The following is a 17748-nucleotide window of genomic DNA, read 5'->3' on the forward strand; positions in this document are numbered from 1 at the left end:
GGCGTCCATCGTTCAGACTCTCCATCATCTGTCTTGTCTCGAGAGTGACAAACCATTTCCCAGAATTAGATCTAGGAATATTTAAACTCACGCTATCACGTCTCATTTGCGACGCCGTCTTTTAGACTTTGCGACTTAGCGACATTGCACCCGGTTCTTTCATTGAGAGTTTCGATTGTGACTGCTAGCTCAGAGTCACAGGAATCATTTTTACATTTCTGTGAATTAGATTTAAGCGTTAAAGCCCGGTCACGCTGGTATTCATGAGTCTGGATCTGGACCCGAATGCTTGTGTGTGTCTCTGGCGGCTGTGATGTTTCCATGATCCCATGGTCCTCCTCCTTAAAGAGCTGGCTTTGCTCCTGATAGAGCTGGACTTAACAAATAGTCACATGGGAGCAGCAGCGATGCTATTTTGGCCACGTTAGCTCGTCTGTGAGGGGCTAACGGTGGAAGGGCTGAGTTCAGCATTTAAACTGCGACATTAGTAACACCTACTAATGAGGCCATGTGAGACCAGGCTAATGGCTGGGATTATAATTGATAAAAGATTGATCTAGCATCTGCCATCTTTCTCAGGATGACATATAGATCTGTAAATGAATAAATAATTAGTAAATGGTTTTAACTTACTAAGTCGTACCATACTTGGTCATTTTATTTCTACTGGGGCATCAGTCTGGAAGTGAAAAAGCTGGTTTTAGGTGTGGTATCTGCTCAAAAAGGCTGCCTACAGACAATTGTTTGACCTTAATAAGAGTGACAGGTGATGTTGCTTTTCTACCAGCATGTTAATGTTTGTGTTGTTGGAACAAACAACCAAGTTTTACCTTTACAATGTAGATATTTTTCTCCTGCCAGCAGGTGTTTGGGAAGGGACAGTGATGCTTTACTGTATGCTCTGTTGGGTATAAAACTCTGGGGTCTCCAAGACTCTGGCAATTTAATTAACCTTAAACTTGTTCTTTTATTTCTGCTGAAGTCATTTAAGAATAAGGATCAGCTAGTAGCTGTGTTCCAGTCTGATACTAAAACTAAATTAAAGACACTTGTTCAATATTCCTACTAGAAGTGTTAATGTCCTTGATGAAAGCTGAAAAAATAACATAAAAACAGGTTTATTTAACACAGGTTCATTTTGTGTTTCAGACACAAAATAGTTTTTTCACTTAAATTAGATCAAGTTGTTGGCATAGAAATGTGAAGGCTGTGTAACATGTTCTTTAGGATCACTTGTTTTATTATTTATTCAGTATTGCAAAGGGGCTTTTCTGGTTTCACTTGTCTTACAGTAGTTTTAAATGTCCAGATTTAGTTACTTGTCCGCCATTATGGCTCATGTGAGCCACTGAAAGGGAAGGGACGGACTCGGTCAGAATGGCTTCTATCAATTTTAATTGAAGGAGCTTAGAGTTGGCATAATTATAGTCAGGAGGCCAAAAACTGTTTACAGTAATTGAGTATCATCAGGAACATAAACATAACGACCAATGCCTGAAATGTAAAGATAAGTAAAGTATCCCACACAGAGCCTATAAAAGTTATTTTGGGACTTATTTGCCTGTGTCAGAACCAGTGTAGTGCAATGCCACAAGACATCCGCTGTACCACTGGAAGTGACACATATTAATTGAGCGAACAACAAGAGGATTGTTGGCGTTGTCGGATTATTTTCAGTCAAAGCCGGCTGTTGTGATCTCAGCCGGTTGTATTAAATCAGAGGCAGCTTTACAGCCGATTGACCTTCCAAGCATCAGACATGAGAACACAAATATGGTATCTGCAAGGACAGGTGTGTGTGTTCGTGTGTGTGTGTGCGCACATGTGTGATTTGCGATCAGACATTATCACATGCAAAAGAAATAATGATTTTTACCTTCAAGCAGAGAAAGAAAATGCACCTTAAAATTACAAATCCTCCTTCCACTTTAGTAAGTGAGCTTGTGTTGGTGAATAAGTGTTTAAAACCATGGCTTCGTCCGCGCATACTCCGGCTTTGTGTGTGTTGCCAAACCACCCTCCACCCGGCTCTGACAGTGCCGTGTTCCCCCCACAGGTGCTATTTCAGTCGGCCGACTGTCATCCCAAAATGCTTTTCAGCTGAGTGCTTTTCAAAACAGTCGTCAGTAGTTAAGGCTCTTTTTACAAGGGCCCTCTGCCCCGCTGAAGTTCAAAAAAGCCGCTTGTGATCTGCTGATTAGCAGAAAGGTGTACGGTGTATATAAATACCTGCAGATCTCTTTCCTTTTTTCTTTCTTTCGACTAGCATGCTCAGTTGTCTGCTTCGGTTTCATCTGCTTTACTCAGGCCAGCGAGGGCCACTTTTCCAGTCACATTACTGCAGGGAAAAAGAAATGGCATATTAATACAGATAAGAATGAAGAGAATTCAAACGAATAATATGATTAGACACAAATCTTGAAGATAAGTCTGTCGGAAATCTGAGTTTCAGGAGCGACTGAGGAAAAAGGCAGCTATCACAATATGGCTGGAGCACTCGTCAATTAGCACGGCAGGGTGTAATAACTTGCAGCTAATGGATACAGCTCATGAGTAGGCACCCAGGTGCACATGCACACACACAAAAAATATTGTAAAAGCACTAAATGAAACTGGAATGGCTAGCTGCGAAAAGTCAAGGCAGACTGTGGGGAAGTGCAGCACTTAGAGAGAAATATTCGGACAGGTGTTAGAAATATGGAAGGCATTTTGTTAAGGGGCTTTGTTAACACATCAAGCCTTTAAATCCATTGCATCTAAAAAAAATCTTGATTTGTAGTTGTTTTTTTGTCAGCTGGACAGAATTAAACTCTATTCCAGTAGATGCGTCTCTCGGTCATTTCTGCAGCACCTCTGAGTGTCACCATCTGCTGTTGCACCACTTAACCAAACTATGTCTTCTGGTGCCTTGACGCCTGCATCCCTCCAGTCTCAAGGTAGATTTGTTGGGTGCATTATGTTTTAAAAATGGGCTGCACAAAGGAAAAAATGTCACTTGTACGCTGAAATATAGCAGTAATAAAAGAACACTTCACAGCACTCGCGTTTGAAATGTCGGATCCAAACTTGGTGCTTTTGAAAGGGAAAGAAAAAAACAGCTTGTGGTTGCCATGTTTTTGAAGCTTTTGTGTGCTGCAAGTTTTTTAACTTTATTAGGTTTGAAACTGTCACTTGTAGTAATTTAGCAGTTTGCTTTTTATGCTTTTATATGTTACTTGTTGGAGATCAAGTGAACATTGGATGTAATTGGATAATCCATGTTGCATTAAAGATAATTAAGGCAACCATGTTTGTGAAACGTCAAACTTTCTTGACGAATAGCATAAGTAATAAAGGCATTATGCTTACATTGAATAAAAATGTCTCCCCTTTCCGTTGTCTTCATGATCAGAATAAGCAGGAATAGTGACTACAACTGGGGGGGAAAAACAGTTCACAAGCCTGGATCGTTCAGTGAGCCGCACAATTACTGTCCTGTCTAATTACCGTTTATTAACACCAACAAGCTGAGAGGCTGAACTCTCAGCTTAGAAAACCCAGCGATGTACGGCACACAGGACGTGAAGGCTTTATGAGATGTTGAACATTTTCTGTTAACTACTTACTCTGGGGGGGAAAAAAGTTTAAATTTTGGAGAAGAATGGGAAATGAAAATGTGAGCAAAAAAAGCACAAACACATCTGAAGAGAATCCATATCCTACTATTCCTCTGTACATCTATTCACCTGCAGTATCTGCCTTTCTTCCTTTCTTTCTCATTTTTCACTTTCTTTCAGTGTAACTTCCATAAAAAACATCTGCCACTAAAGTGAACTTTTAAATTTGAAACATAAAAATCTATTTATGGGATTTCACAATTTATGGGATTTTAAACAACATCATTGAAAGTTTATAGTTTTAGCCCTATAGGTCCATGTAGATTGTTTGACGTTAATTAAACGGAACAGAACATTAGATATCTGGTTAACGTCAAGTAAAAGGAGAGCCCTCTTTAATGCTTTTTCAGTTGTTGGGCCCAGTATGGGGGGAACGTCCGGTGGTGACGAGGGTACTCATCGGCTCGAAGACATACACTCAGGAATTCTTCCAGCTCTCCCACCCCGGGGGAAATGTGTTTGCATTGGTCCGTATAGTATGCGTGTGTCGGTATGTGTTTAAAGATGAGCGCTCATGCACCATCAGTCGCACACATGCCAGAGTCATGGTCAAACGACTTGTCTTTCACACAGTTCATTCCTCAAAGACGTTCGTCCTGCTGGAACTGACAGCGTATGGAAAAGCAACCAAAAAGAGTCCGCTCGTCAATTACATCGACGCATTCTCGCCTCTCTCGCCTTCCCACGTCGCCTCACTTTGCTGTTGCTCAGTCTCGCTCCTCTGCATGTGTTCAACTCAGGGCTTCTTGCTCAGCCTTTCCTCAAGTAAAACCTGAAAGACTAAATTTGAAGCAGATTATTCAATAGTATAATTATATCTTCTACTTTGACCTCACTTTATTATGATGTAGTTAAAGACTTTTCCTGTGCTAAAACAAATGGGAATGGCTTCAATTGTTTTATTTGTAATTAATATTTTGATTGCAAGTTTTCTCAACATTGTTTTAATTACAACATTGTCTGACAACTGCTGCAATGGTTCCCGTCAAATTTATGCAAGGCTGCATTTTGTTTGTGCCAAATTGTATTACTGTCAACCTGGAAACAGTCAGGATTGTAATGTGGTTTTGGGAAGTGTTCCAAGTAGTCAGTTGTTCTACTTTTTATTACCAAATTATTGAAATTTTACTTAAAATGAGCTCGTCATACTGATTTCAGTGTCTTTATTTGTAGCTTTCCCATATTTGTAGAAGAACAGCATAACTGTGATTCCCAGTCGGTATAAAAACCTGTCAGGTTTCAGAAAAATGAGGCCATGATGAATCATGTTGAAACTTTTTCTACCCTCTGTATAATCTGTACCCTGCGCAACTGCAGTAAATAACAAGCTGAAATGTTTTAACTTGAGTGTTGCAACTCATGTCTAATAGGAGTCTGTAAACTCCCTCGATCCTTTAAAATACCTTTGATTAACCCTGGGTAAAATTCAGCTAGTGCAAATTTTGTTCTACTAACCTTCAAAACTCAGCGGTAGGGCTGCGCAAAATTAGGAAAACATGCATTTTTGATATTTCTGTTGATTAATTTGTAATTTCCTGACTCCTCTGTCTCAGTTTTATCATCATCATTTCCCATGGTGCTTTAGAGACTGAGACACAAACCTATATCAGATTTAGGAATTAAGAGCAGTAACAGTCCCTCTTGTTGGCCAAGTATATTATTGGGATGCAGAGTGTAAATGCTTTGCACTTGAAATATATTAGCCTACCAATGACTGCATGAGGGAAGTGCTTATTAAGTGTGATACTACATTTACTGACACTGTGATTCAATATACTGTGCAACTCTCCTCTGCTGTTTCACTCAAAAAAAAAAACGTCTACCCTGTGTGCAGCCATATGCCGACTCAGAAATGGGCAGAATCTCCAAACATCGTGCTCTCAAGTTTGAACCCTTGTCCGGGCGCTCGGGTGTCTTTTATATGCAATATAAACCGCTCCCTGCTTGACGTTTGATTGCTGAGAGACAACACCGTCAAATGTTCTCGAGCCAGTAGAACCTCAGCAATGAGTGTCACGTAACCCCTTTTCATTAGTGTGCGTTATATGTGCTGTTAAATTAGGTTACTTGGACAGCTTTTCCGAGAATTTTTGCACATCGTAATATAAATCGTCGTGATTTGATGCGCTGCATTTTGTTTAGTGAAGACTGTGTTCCTCTTGGCCACAGATTCACATTTTTGAACCTATAAATAAATAAATGTGGCTCAGCTTTGGCATTCGATTTCTCGTTTTATTGGCACTTGCAGACTCGACCCGGACTGGTAGATTTTTAAAGTTACTGAAATAAAATGTTGGGTAATTTTGATAAAATATACTGGCAGAAGTCTGTGCTGTGCTTAGACCAACATTTGGATGTGTGTGTGTGTTTTTGGTGAGACCTTGACCTTGACTGCAGCCCCTAATGTAGGAGGCTGTTCTGTGAATGACTCCAACTCCCCTCACTGTTCGGTGGTATGTAGCAGCCCATAAAGCATGCTTACATCCCACTCTGATTTCAGGGAGTGGAAGCCCGGCCCCGCCCCTTCCTCACACTCTGAAATAGCCACGTCCTTGTCCCCACACGGATCATAGTGTGAGTCGAAGTGTTGTATATATGCGGCCGCGGTTGATTGAGGAGCAGATTGCTGGTGACAGGTCACACTGCGTTCCGTCGCTTTGACCCCCCCTAGATTATCGACCCAACAACCCTTCCTCCCAGCTTCCCTTCCTTCCTCGGAGCCCCCACCTGTTAGGATCGCTCTGCAGCTCAAAGCCTTCTTCACTCTCATACACACATTGGCCGGCCTGCGTTAACAGAATTCTCTTGTTTCTGACACTCGCCCTGCTGGTTATAAAGACCATTACGAGTCTTCAAGGTGTGTGTGTGTGTGTGTGGGTTGAAAAGATGCCTGTCACAGCACGCTCTCGTAATTGCCCTCTTAGCCAATTATCCCCCATTTAAAAGCAAGTCACCTGCTCTGCTCCCTGTGTCCACATGAATGCAAGTGCACAGGCTCACACAACTCAGCCAATAACATAGAAGCTTAATATTTAATCATTGTTTGTCTCTGAGTGATTTGTTTGTTTACTGAGCTTGTGTATGAGCTGTATTGTTGCGTGATTTTGGTTGTTATTCATGCTGTTGTCTTTTCTTTCCCTCAGATTCTGATGCACACCAAAGACATGGTTCAGAAGGTGAGTTGGAAACATATTCTTCCCTTGAACTAGAAGTTTGTTTAATTTCATTTCTTTGTTGTTGCTGTCCTTTTTTGCTTGTCCTTATTGTTGGGATTGTTGTCATTTCTTTGGCTCTTCCCACCACCTTTGTGTCTTTACAGTTGGATTAGTTTTTTTTTTCTTAGTTGTGTTTTGTGAGTAAAATCACTCCAATTATTACAGGTGAAATTGTTGCAAAAATGTATGTCCATTTAAGCCATGTATTCATATCAAGCACATATTGCAGAAAAAAGTCAAAACGCCCATATTGGGTATGTGTTTTATGAGTTCTGATGGTTTATTATATAGTCATTGCTTTTATTTGTCGATTTTGTGGCTCAGATGAACCTGGAAGTCATTTATGGAGACACGGACTCAATCATGATCAACACGAACAGCAAATCACTGGAGGAAGTCTTCAAACTTGGACATAAGGTCTGCGAGTTTATTTACACTCATTGGTTTAGAAAAGCTCTCTGGTTTTCAGCTGTTTTTATGTGTTTAATGTTATTGTTGTGAATATGATTTATTTTTAGATAAAGGCAGAGGTCAACAAGCTCTACAAACTCCTGGAGATAGACATCGATGGTGTTTTCAAGTCTCTTTTGCTGCTGAAGAAGAAGAAATATGCCGCCCTGGTGGTGGAACAGCACGGCGAGGGGCGATACAGTGTGAAGCAGGAGCTCAAAGGCTTGGACATCGTTCGCAGAGATTGGTGTGACCTGGCCAAGGAGTGTGGGAAGTATGTTCGACAGAACCAGTGTTCCCAGTGTCTGTTTTATTCAAACACAAACTAGCATTCACAAATTCAGAAGGAATGTTTTCATTCATGATTTTGGAAAACGCGACTCATCTTCTCCTTCCCCAGCTACGTGATTGGTCAGATCTTGTCGGACCAGAGTCGAGATGTCATTGTGGAGAACATCCAGAAGCATCTGGTGGAGGTTGGAGAGAAGGTGGCAAACGGAAACATACCACTCAACCAGTATGAGATCCACAAGGTAAAGATTCAGCTCACTTTTAATGGAATCACGACGAAATCTCTTGTGTTCCTTTTCTGATTTGTTTCTCCTTTTTCAGGCACTGACCAAGGACCCTCAGGACTACCCAGATAAGAAGAGTCTTCCTCATGTGCACGTTGCTCTGTGGATAAACTCACAGGGAGGTCGGCGTGTCAAAGCCGGAGATACAATCTCATACCTCATTTGCAAGGTGCTTAAATATGAGACCTAAACATCTTCATTAGGTACTTTTCACTATTTCTCTCCACCTGAAATGCATTGGTGTATTACCTTTTGTTCCAGGATGGCTCCACGTTGGCGGCCAGTCAGAGGGCCTACGCTCTGGAGCAGCTTCAGAAGCAGGAGGGTCTCAGCGTGGACACACAGTATTATCTGGCCCAGCAGGTTCACCCTGTGGTTTCTCGCATCTGCGACCCCATTGACGGGATTGATGCAGTGCTCATAGCCTCATGGTTGGGTAAGGTCATCACACAATATGATATGCTCAGGAAGCTTTTATATCGCCTACATTCAAACTTTGTATAGTTGGCAACTAATTGTTTGGGAGGCTTGCAAAAAAAAAAAACGCTTTCTCTGTCCTACTATCCCAAATATAAACATGTACCATGTATTAACTGGAACCATCTGATTTGGTTCGATGAACTTAAAAATGAGCTTTTTGGAAACAAACATTCCTGGTGGGCCTGCAATAAAACAATGAATTAGGGGCGTTTATCGTATTTATCATTTATCTTCTTATCACCATCAGAATTCTGATCTTTCATTGTTAATAAATTTCTATTATTGATGGAAAACTGACTGTGTTATTGGAAATTTTATTTTTACTGTTTCCTCCTCTGTTTGTTCCACTAGAGCTTAAATACATTCAATAATGTGATTAAATGCAGTTTAATGATATGAATGACATTTCTGTCATCCTGAGGAAACGTATTTCAAATCAGAATGTTTTTCAAGATCAGTATTTGTGCTTTTTGTGGTATGCATTCTGTGCTATGCATTCACAGCCATACAGCTACCTAAAAATATAAGTAATATATGTTTTTTGTCATTATTTTCATCTTCATGATAGTACCATAAAATATTGTGATAAAATTCTAAATTAATAGAATTTTTATCATCCACACCTAGTCCTTTTCTAGGACTTTGTTGGAGTCTACAGAATCATGAACTCACTGACTTAAAATAAGTCTTCTCTAATTTAGTATATTTGAAAAATAAATAAATGGTATTGCATTCAATTAGGATTTTTCTCGATAAGCTTGGGTGACATAAAGGTATTTTTTCACATATTGATTGGACTTGAGTAGATCTCGCTTGTGAAAACGCGCTGATTGAAAGGCGATGTGTGTCCCAGGTCTGGACCCAGGTCAGTTCAGATCCCAGCAGCAGCATCAGAGGGAGGAGGAGGCCGACGGCACGCTGGGAGCGGCGGCCCAGCTGAACGACGAGGAGCGCTACAAAGACTGCGAGAGGTTCACCTTCACCTGCCCCCAGTGTGGCACCGACAACATCTATGACAGCGTCTTCGAAGGAGCGGTGAGTGACTGAGCCAATCCAAACGCTGAATCCACACGGATGCTGGTACGAAGTAAAGAAGTAAAGGGTTATTCTCTAATGCCACTTATGTGGTCCATGTAGTAATCCAATATCAATTAATATCTTTATTATGAAACAGAAGGGTTAAGATTTGACAGAAGCAGGACACACAAAGCCTTGACCAAAAAAGATGTCATTGACACAAATAAGGAGCGTCAGTGTGGGAGCCTGTTAGTAACGCTTCCTGTGAGGGATTCATGATTTCGCCGTCCTCCATATTGTGTCTCCGGCTGTATTTTTAGACAGCTGCCTGGCTCCGAAGCGGACTTGTTTTCATTGGCATAGCTTGGATTCTGCAACTTGAAAAGCCTAACCCCTCTGCGCTGTGGACACACACTTGTACACATGTACACACTCATCTCCTACCATTTGTCAGGCCAAGGTCCTGAGTTGGTGTGTTATCAGCTTCTAATGAGGAGCAGGGCACAGCTTTTTCTTGTCTGGAAGGCTCTAATAAAACAGACGAGCCTCTGTCCTCGGCAGGAGGAAAGAAGGTGCATTAAATTAAAAGAGGAGTATCTCACACGCAAGCATGCACTCACCATAAAAGGAGGAGATCTTTACGCCATTAGACAAACGTTTGTGTTTCAACGAAAAGCATATTTCTGTTTGAGCGTCATAAATCTTCTACTAATACCAGAATGACCTGGATATAATCAGTCTGAATCATTTCAAAAATTCAAAATAACTATTAACTCAGTGTTTATCTTAACCGTATCCACCACGTGTTTGAGGGCTGGTATGCACACAGACACACTGCAAACTGATAAGGCTGTGAGTTAATTAAGGTGGTGAACACGGTTTAACAGCTTTGTGAGAGGGGAGGACGGATGGGCCTTGACTCCAGCACTGACACAGAGCCAGAGATGGTAGGAGGCGGCGGCGATGGGCGATGGAGGGGAGGAAGGTTGTTTGATCGGGGTAGCTAGAGAGAGGAAGGATGAAAAGAGCGTTGGGTGTCCTGTGTGGGCAGTTAAAATGCAAAGCTGCATATTATCAAACAGACCAAAGTCTTTTTAAGTTGCAGAACGTAAAGATGACATTTGATCGTGTTTGCTTAGCACCTTTTCTAGTTTATTTACCTGCTTCTTGATCATTAATCTTACAAGTTAATAGTGTGTAATTTTTATTAGACCCAACTTGTTTGGTTGGGAGTAAGAGGGGGTCGCATATCAAAATGAAGTCTGGAATGAAACAAGAGAGATAAAAAGCAAAAGAGGAAGGAGATTGTGGAGTGGGAAGAAGGGAGTCTGCTTTCATCTAAGCTAGACTGGGAAAAAAAAGAAAAAGAGGAAAGTAAAGAGAAGAAGGGTTCCTTTACAGTAGGGCTGCTTGATTTCAGGAAAATACTTTATCTTGATACTATTGCATCAAGGATGTTGATTATGATTTATCTATTCTGAATAGGACTTTGTCCCCACCACACTCCATGAGCTCTAACATGTCAGAGCTCTAGCCCTGACATGCTCTGACATGCTGAACCAGAAATATATCTGGTTCAGCATTAAAGGAATTTAGGCCAAATATGTTAAAGATATGAATGGATGTGACTTGATGTATTGCATTCTATCAAATATTGCATCCAGATATTGCACTCGCGACATTGCGTACACTGATACTGCTATGATTACTGTGATTCAGCATAATATGCAGTGATATTACTCTTGAAAGGTTTGTGATTTCTTTTTAAACGTGTGCACCGGTCAGGATTTGTTTTACCTTGATCCAACTCATTTAGAATAACATATCTGATGTCAAGTCCTGGTCCTGACAGTTGATTAAAAACTAGTTGTGGCATGTATTTGCAGAAGAAGAAAACCATCTTCTAAATAAAAGAACTGGACTTTTATTTGCTGAGGACCCAGATACACATCGTGGATACCAGTTCTTTTGGGGTGGCTGCTTACCAATTGATTTAAACTTTTAACATAGTTGGCTGTTATTTTATGTGACAGTTTAAGAAATTTAACCCGGAATTTAATCCTGGAAAAGTAGGGAGTAATGTGGAACAGTGGGGAAGGATGAAAGTGTGGCTCTTATTAGAAAAGCCCAGAAGTTTGAGGCAGACAGTGAAATATTATCCTATTTTTCTCTCTAAAAATAAGTGATGCAAGCAAACAAAAATCACTCTTCGTGGCTGGCTGGGGGGTGTCACTTGTCATTGACTTCTCTACAGAAACCTTTTTTTTTTTTTTCTGCTGTCAATGCGACAGGTAAATGGAGTTCAGCTTCTAAGGGCCAAGTGTTTAAAGTCATTGCAGTTAGTGTAATTGTTATGTAGCGGGACTTCCTTTCTTCATTGCATTAACTATAAGCCATCCTGTCAAGTGGACAGTTCAAGGGGTCACACTGACCCCTTTCCTTCACGGGACAATAATGTTAAAATTCACTGTGCATGAGCGGGGGCACGTTCAGCTTTTATATTGCCAGTGTTTGACATGCTCTTTGGTTGTGGTTTAAAGTTAATGGACAAGTTTCCATGTTGCAATACATAAAAATGTTTTTTTTTTCAGATTTTTGCAGTAAAAATTGAGCTGTGATGAGTGTTGCATGCTCTACTTTTGCAAGTAATTCTTTCTCTTTTATATCATTTAAAATCAAACTTTGTTTAAAAAAAATACATGACATATTTGGATTTTTATTCCTCTTTTTCATTTCTGCTTCTTTTTAAAGTGTTTTTTAAGAGCACTTATAATATGTTTTGGGTTATAATTCCCTAACCAATTTGTAAACTATTACAAAAAAGTTTACATGATTTTATATTCTGGGATTTGACGTGTTTCCTTTTCCAGGGTGATAGGGCTGAGCCCAGTTTGATGCGCTGCTGTCACATCCCTTGTACGAACAGTCCCATCAACAACGTTGTCAACATAAGCAACAAGCTGCAACTCGACATCCGGCGCCACATCAAAAAATACTACTCTGTAAGTATATTTGACAGATATTGAAGCAGTTCTAATGAATGTACAATTCAGACATGTTTCTTGTATATAGAAGTGCAAAAATGTTAATCAACAGTTGTGTTATTTGCTCTTGGTTTGGAAAAAAAAATCTGCGTTTTTTCGTTGTTGTCAGATATCCTACTCTCTCCTAATTTACTCTGATTTAGTTTGATTTTCAATTATTTAGATTTCCTTTAAGGGAAGATAAGAGTAGCATTCAAAATATTGTTTTAGCTCTTCTGATCTGTATTACAATTGATAATTTATAGTATGAGCCAAGGCAACATCTTAATAATATATTAAAATTGATCAAATGATTGTGCACTTCATTAATTTTTCTTTAGCAGCTTAGATTAGCGATTAGCACTACCAGCATTACTAAATTGAGGGTCTTCACGTGTATTTTTCATGGTAGTTTCTCATCATAACTGTGACTTCCAAAAGCATTTCTAAATGGAACATGTTTCATGAGGCAGAAAGCTAAAAAAAAAACATGGCAGAACTTAACTCAACCTTAAATGAAAAGCAAACCTGTCTTAAAAAATATTTTCCTTTTAAATCGCTTTTTCCAACTCTGCTACGTAATTGATACAGAGCTAAGTTTAACTCTTATTTACTCAGTAATTTATTTGTCAGAGCATTTACATATGGTGCTTTCACTCATCGGAAAACGATTGGATTTTTCATTTTCTTACTAGCTAGTCAGCGATCAAGCTCTAAATTGTTTGATTTCAGTCACCAGCCAATTTCTCTCTTCCTCTCTAGCATCAGGATTTTTCTACTCGACGGGTGTTGCACACATAACAGGCGACACATGTTCTTAAGTAAATTAAATCAAAGCGCCAACTGACAAATTACAGTAGTCAGATAAATGACTGCATAATGTAATAAAAGGGCCTATGCTTCTAAAAAACTATCTCTGAAATGTTCCAGCTCTGCTTAAAATAACAGGGGCTCCAACAGATGCAGCTTCAGTAAGAGAAGCCATCATAAAGATGTTACACTAAAGATAAAAACCCCAGCAGGGCAGTGCGGCTGACATTTTCAGCCAGAGAGCACACTCTGTGTGGAAAATGAGGAGAAGCTCTATAAGGAGTTGTGGGAATGATCACATTTGGCATCACCAGCACTGGCTGTTGTATTTTGTTTTTCTACCTTGTGTGATTCCTTACTTTTTGCCTTAAGCTCATGTAGTTTTATTACTCTTGTGTTTTAGGTTATATTTTATGTTTAGATACTTTATTTATTAACCATCAATCTACTTGCCAGTTCAATGGAACAAAATTGGAAATAAAAATAAAGAGGTGTATACATGTATTCCCCCCGCTGAGTCGGACAATTACAGCTGCAAGCCTTTTAAGGGAGCTTTCTACCAGCTTTGCACACCTGGAGAGCAGAACAGCTCAAGCTCAGTTACGTTGCATTGAGATGGTATCTAAGCAACATCTTGCCACAGATTTTCATTTGGTTTTACGTTTGAACTTTGACTGGGCCATTCTAACACATGAATATGAGTTTATCTAAACCATCCACTGTAGCTCTGTTTGAATGTTTAGGGTTGTTGTGCTGCTGAGAAACTGCTGAGGAAAAGCTCCCTTACAGCATGAACCTGCCCCTGCCATGTTTCTCTGGGGGGTTGCTACGATCAGGCTGGTAGTATTTCTCCACACCTAGTTATTTGCCAAAAAGTTCATAAAAGATCTAATCTGACCAGAGTGTATTCCACCTTTCTTTGCTTAAAGGAGAAACATTATTGTGGAGTGTCGGACAGAGCAGGAGCTTCTTAAAGAGACAGAGGCCCATTTCAAGGCGAAGTCATATTTCTTTTAAGGCATGTTTGATATATACATTTTTGTTACAACTGAATGTAACATACTTGCTTGATTGTGCAATAAAATGGCACTATTTGCGTGTAAAATACATAAAACCATACCTATAAGGCAATAAATTATACTATATTTGATTAAGGAGTCTAAATACAAAGCACACCACAATTTGAACATTTTTGATTGTAAAACAGTCAAGCTTGCATTTCAACTCAGTTTATTGATCTAACACCAATACACAACATATTGGGGATGTTTCATTACATCTGTTTTTAGTTGCCAATATGGACAATTCCGAATTGATTAATAATAGTCAGAGATCAGTTCTTTTTATGGTTATTTATAACCTATCTTTGAGAAATGCCAATGGCAGAATTTAGAAGTGCATCATTTTAAAGTTTATCACAGCGTCTCTTGCAAAGCTTTAGCGACAGTCTGCAGTTTTTGAGAACAAAATCAAAGTGATGGGATCTCTAAAATCAGGTTGTAATGTATTTATTTTTCTTAGTGAACGAACCAGCACATCGCTAACAGCTCTGAAAATGTATCGCTTTGAGACTCTTCTCCGCTGACCGGTTTTAATTGAATCTAATCTGCATCTGGCAAAAAAATATGGTCTTCCACTCATCTCCTACTCTCTCTCTCACTCTAGTTTATTAGTTCAGCTTATGCTCACTTATCAGCACAAAGTGATTCTATTATTATTCAGCTTTAGACCTTATTTGGACCACAGGACATGAAGGAGCATGGAGGACTGTTTGGTGACTATACCCAGCCTGCAGCCTGAGAATAAATTAAACTGGATGCCTGTGCCATCCCTCCCTCTCCAGGGCAGCTTCCAACACCTTGGTATTGGAAGCTGCCCACACACACTTGGTTTTAAGTGTGTGTGGAATGCACCGTCTGCAAAAGTGCGTGTATGTGTGGAGGGGTTGGGGGTGGGGGGTAATTCTCCCACAGTGCTGAACAGAAATCAATTAGTGTGGTGAATGTGAGGGGATCGACTCCCCCCTCAGCCCCTTTTGTTATTATGTGTGAAACAGCTGCTACCACTGAATACTTACATGTCACACAGCAACACACACACACACTCTTAGATGCACACACCACTGTAGGCTGAACAGCAGTGGACACAGCACACACAGCGGGGCAATGAAGAGGGGTAATATTGTGTAATTAAGGATTCCTTTCAGGCCGAGGGAGAGTTCAAATAGAGCTGCTTGTCTGGCCAGATAGAGTGAAAGCTCTGCACCTCTGGGTGTGTGTGTGTGTGTTCATCTTGAATTGAGACCAGAGACACATTAATCATTAGGGAAATTACCTCTTATCCCCCTCCTCACCATCACCTCCATGATTATCAATAAACCGGCACCCTGAGAAAGAGCAAACACTTGTTCACAACTAGCCCTCTCACACAGACACACACGCTGTCCTTTCGTTGTCTCGGACCCCTGTCTTTGGCAAAATGAAGGATTTGTTTGTTTCCTGATCCGCCCAGTCCCCCTATTTTTTTCTTCTTTAAACCCCTCCCATCTAACCACGGTTGCCATGGCATTTAACAAATTATTGCAATTACCCTCGTCATGTGGGTCGCCCCTGGAAACGGGCTACGGGGCAAGGGAAGAAAGGGAGGGGTGGATAAAGAAAAGGGTGCATGAAGACCAGAGAAGGTGATAATCCTGTTTTGAACAAAAGGTCAAATTGTTGAATAGTGAAGCTTTGATTAAGCGGAGGAGGTACAAAGTGGAGCCGTTTGAGCTCTTTTCACTGTGCTGGTCTGTGTGAGAGCGTGTGTTTGTAAAGTGGACCGGTTTTCAGGTCTGATCTCCTTGGAAATGTGGACTGATGAAACACAAGAACCAGACAGGAGTCTTTCTGGTCTGTGTGTGGGACTTTGGCAGGTTGGATTCTTGTGGGAATAGTTCACTATAGCAGTGGAGAACAGCTTCTTAATTAGTCCATTTTTATTGGTGGAGCATGTTAAGAGTATGTATTTCTTACAACTTTAAAACCATTTTCTCTGTTGTTAGGCAGCCTTTGGAGGAACTCTGACCAAAAACTGTTTTATTTGGCCACTAGTTTTTTTTTTTTTGTTGTTTTTTTTTTGTTGCATATTTGGAAAAAGTAATCAAAATCATAGATAACCATAAGTAGAAGTTTCAATCCCAAAACCTTTTTTAATACAACATAATTCTCCAGTTACTTACAAAGCCTAAGCAGAGAGGTCCAACCCACTCAATAAAACACATATATCTGATGTGTAAACCTAACACAGCTTAACTCAGGAAGAAGAAATTGAATTGAACAGAATAACGAGGACATAAGATTATCCCCAAAAGCTAAAAACAACTTGTCAAATTAAACATTTTTTTCTTTTTAGATTTGATCTGATTATCACCAGTCACAGGTGATTGAGGAGAAATTGTCAGATTGTGATCACCTGCTGTCTGATTGGTGCATCAGCAGCTCTGAGTACTAAGTGCATTTGAATTGATGCATTACCTGATATTCAGCATCACTTTTAGTTTTTTAATTATGTGGAACTGAGGAAAATATTTTTCATGCAAACCTGCAGTGGCTCACACTTCACCATTTGATCTAAAGAAAAACATTTTAATCATTTTATGCTTTAGAATCAACAGAAGAATTTCTGATCCTCTGAATAGACATCGCAGCTCTCAGTTTGGTTTTGGATGAGTACCGTAGACAAACCAACCAGCCAACAGAATGAGCAATGCTGCTCAGTGAAAGGAAAATCTTCTTGCATGGAACCCAGTTTGAGTGCTAGCAATGGAGGAATTTCTAATTTCTGAGTCTAAACAATTCAAATGTATTACATATGTCTTGTTTTTTTTGTTTGTTTTTTTTAAATAACTTGTTGAATCTGGTTGTCATGTGAACAACCAAGCCGCAACATGGCCAGTTTACATCAGTTCTCAAATTATTTATTACAAAGATCACCGCAGCAAATAAGCATTACATCTACTGCTATGTTGAAGAATATTTAAAGACATAGTTGCAGCAAATCTATTCATTACAATTTGGAGATAATGAAGCAAAAACTGATTTTTGTTTTTCTAAAATGAAGAGAACACAAGACTGAAAGCTCACAAAGTCACACTAAACGATCAGCAGAAGTCTGCCAAATAGTAGGTGGAAGAAACAAGTCTATTGAGCCACAGTTTGAGAAACATAATAAAATTTCAAGACCAAAGTGGGAGATAAAGAGTTAGTTGATTGATTCAAAACAAGTTTGTTAGAAATGGCATAAAACCATTCACAGTCATGAATACAAAAATACTAAATGACATACATTTCAATCAATTTGTTACAGATACTGCCAAATAAGTTTTAGTGAACCGAGTGAAATGTGTCAGCTGTGAACAGCTTTTTAGTGAAGTGTTGCGGGTTGGACGGATGGCTACTGTGACTACAGAATGATTCAGGAGCATACAGCGATGCAAAACTAAAACCACTATGCAGTGTTTTCAAATCTCAAACCACAACTT

General features: G+C 39.8%; 1 protein-coding gene across 2 annotated transcripts in view; it reads left to right on the forward strand.

Moving 5' to 3' along the window:
- Window positions 1–17748, forward strand: part of pola1 (DNA polymerase alpha 1, catalytic subunit) — a 56052-nt gene that overhangs the window by 14603 nt on the left and 23701 nt on the right. For both annotated transcript variants that reach the window (XM_005809868.2, XM_023326614.1), the window contains exons 27-34: window positions 6800–6832; window positions 7196–7288; window positions 7390–7595; window positions 7722–7854; window positions 7934–8065; window positions 8158–8332; window positions 9230–9411; window positions 12264–12395. In XM_005809868.2, coding sequence (XP_005809925.1) covers window positions 6800–6832; window positions 7196–7288; window positions 7390–7595; window positions 7722–7854; window positions 7934–8065; window positions 8158–8332; window positions 9230–9411; window positions 12264–12395 — 1086 coding nt within the window. The remainder of the gene's footprint in view (window positions 1–6799; window positions 6833–7195; window positions 7289–7389; window positions 7596–7721; window positions 7855–7933; window positions 8066–8157; window positions 8333–9229; window positions 9412–12263; window positions 12396–17748) is intronic.

This window comes from Xiphophorus maculatus, chromosome 21 (assembly GCF_002775205.1).
Source record: "Xiphophorus maculatus strain JP 163 A chromosome 21, X_maculatus-5.0-male, whole genome shotgun sequence".
Taxonomy (NCBI): domain Eukaryota; kingdom Metazoa; phylum Chordata; class Actinopteri; order Cyprinodontiformes; family Poeciliidae; genus Xiphophorus; species Xiphophorus maculatus.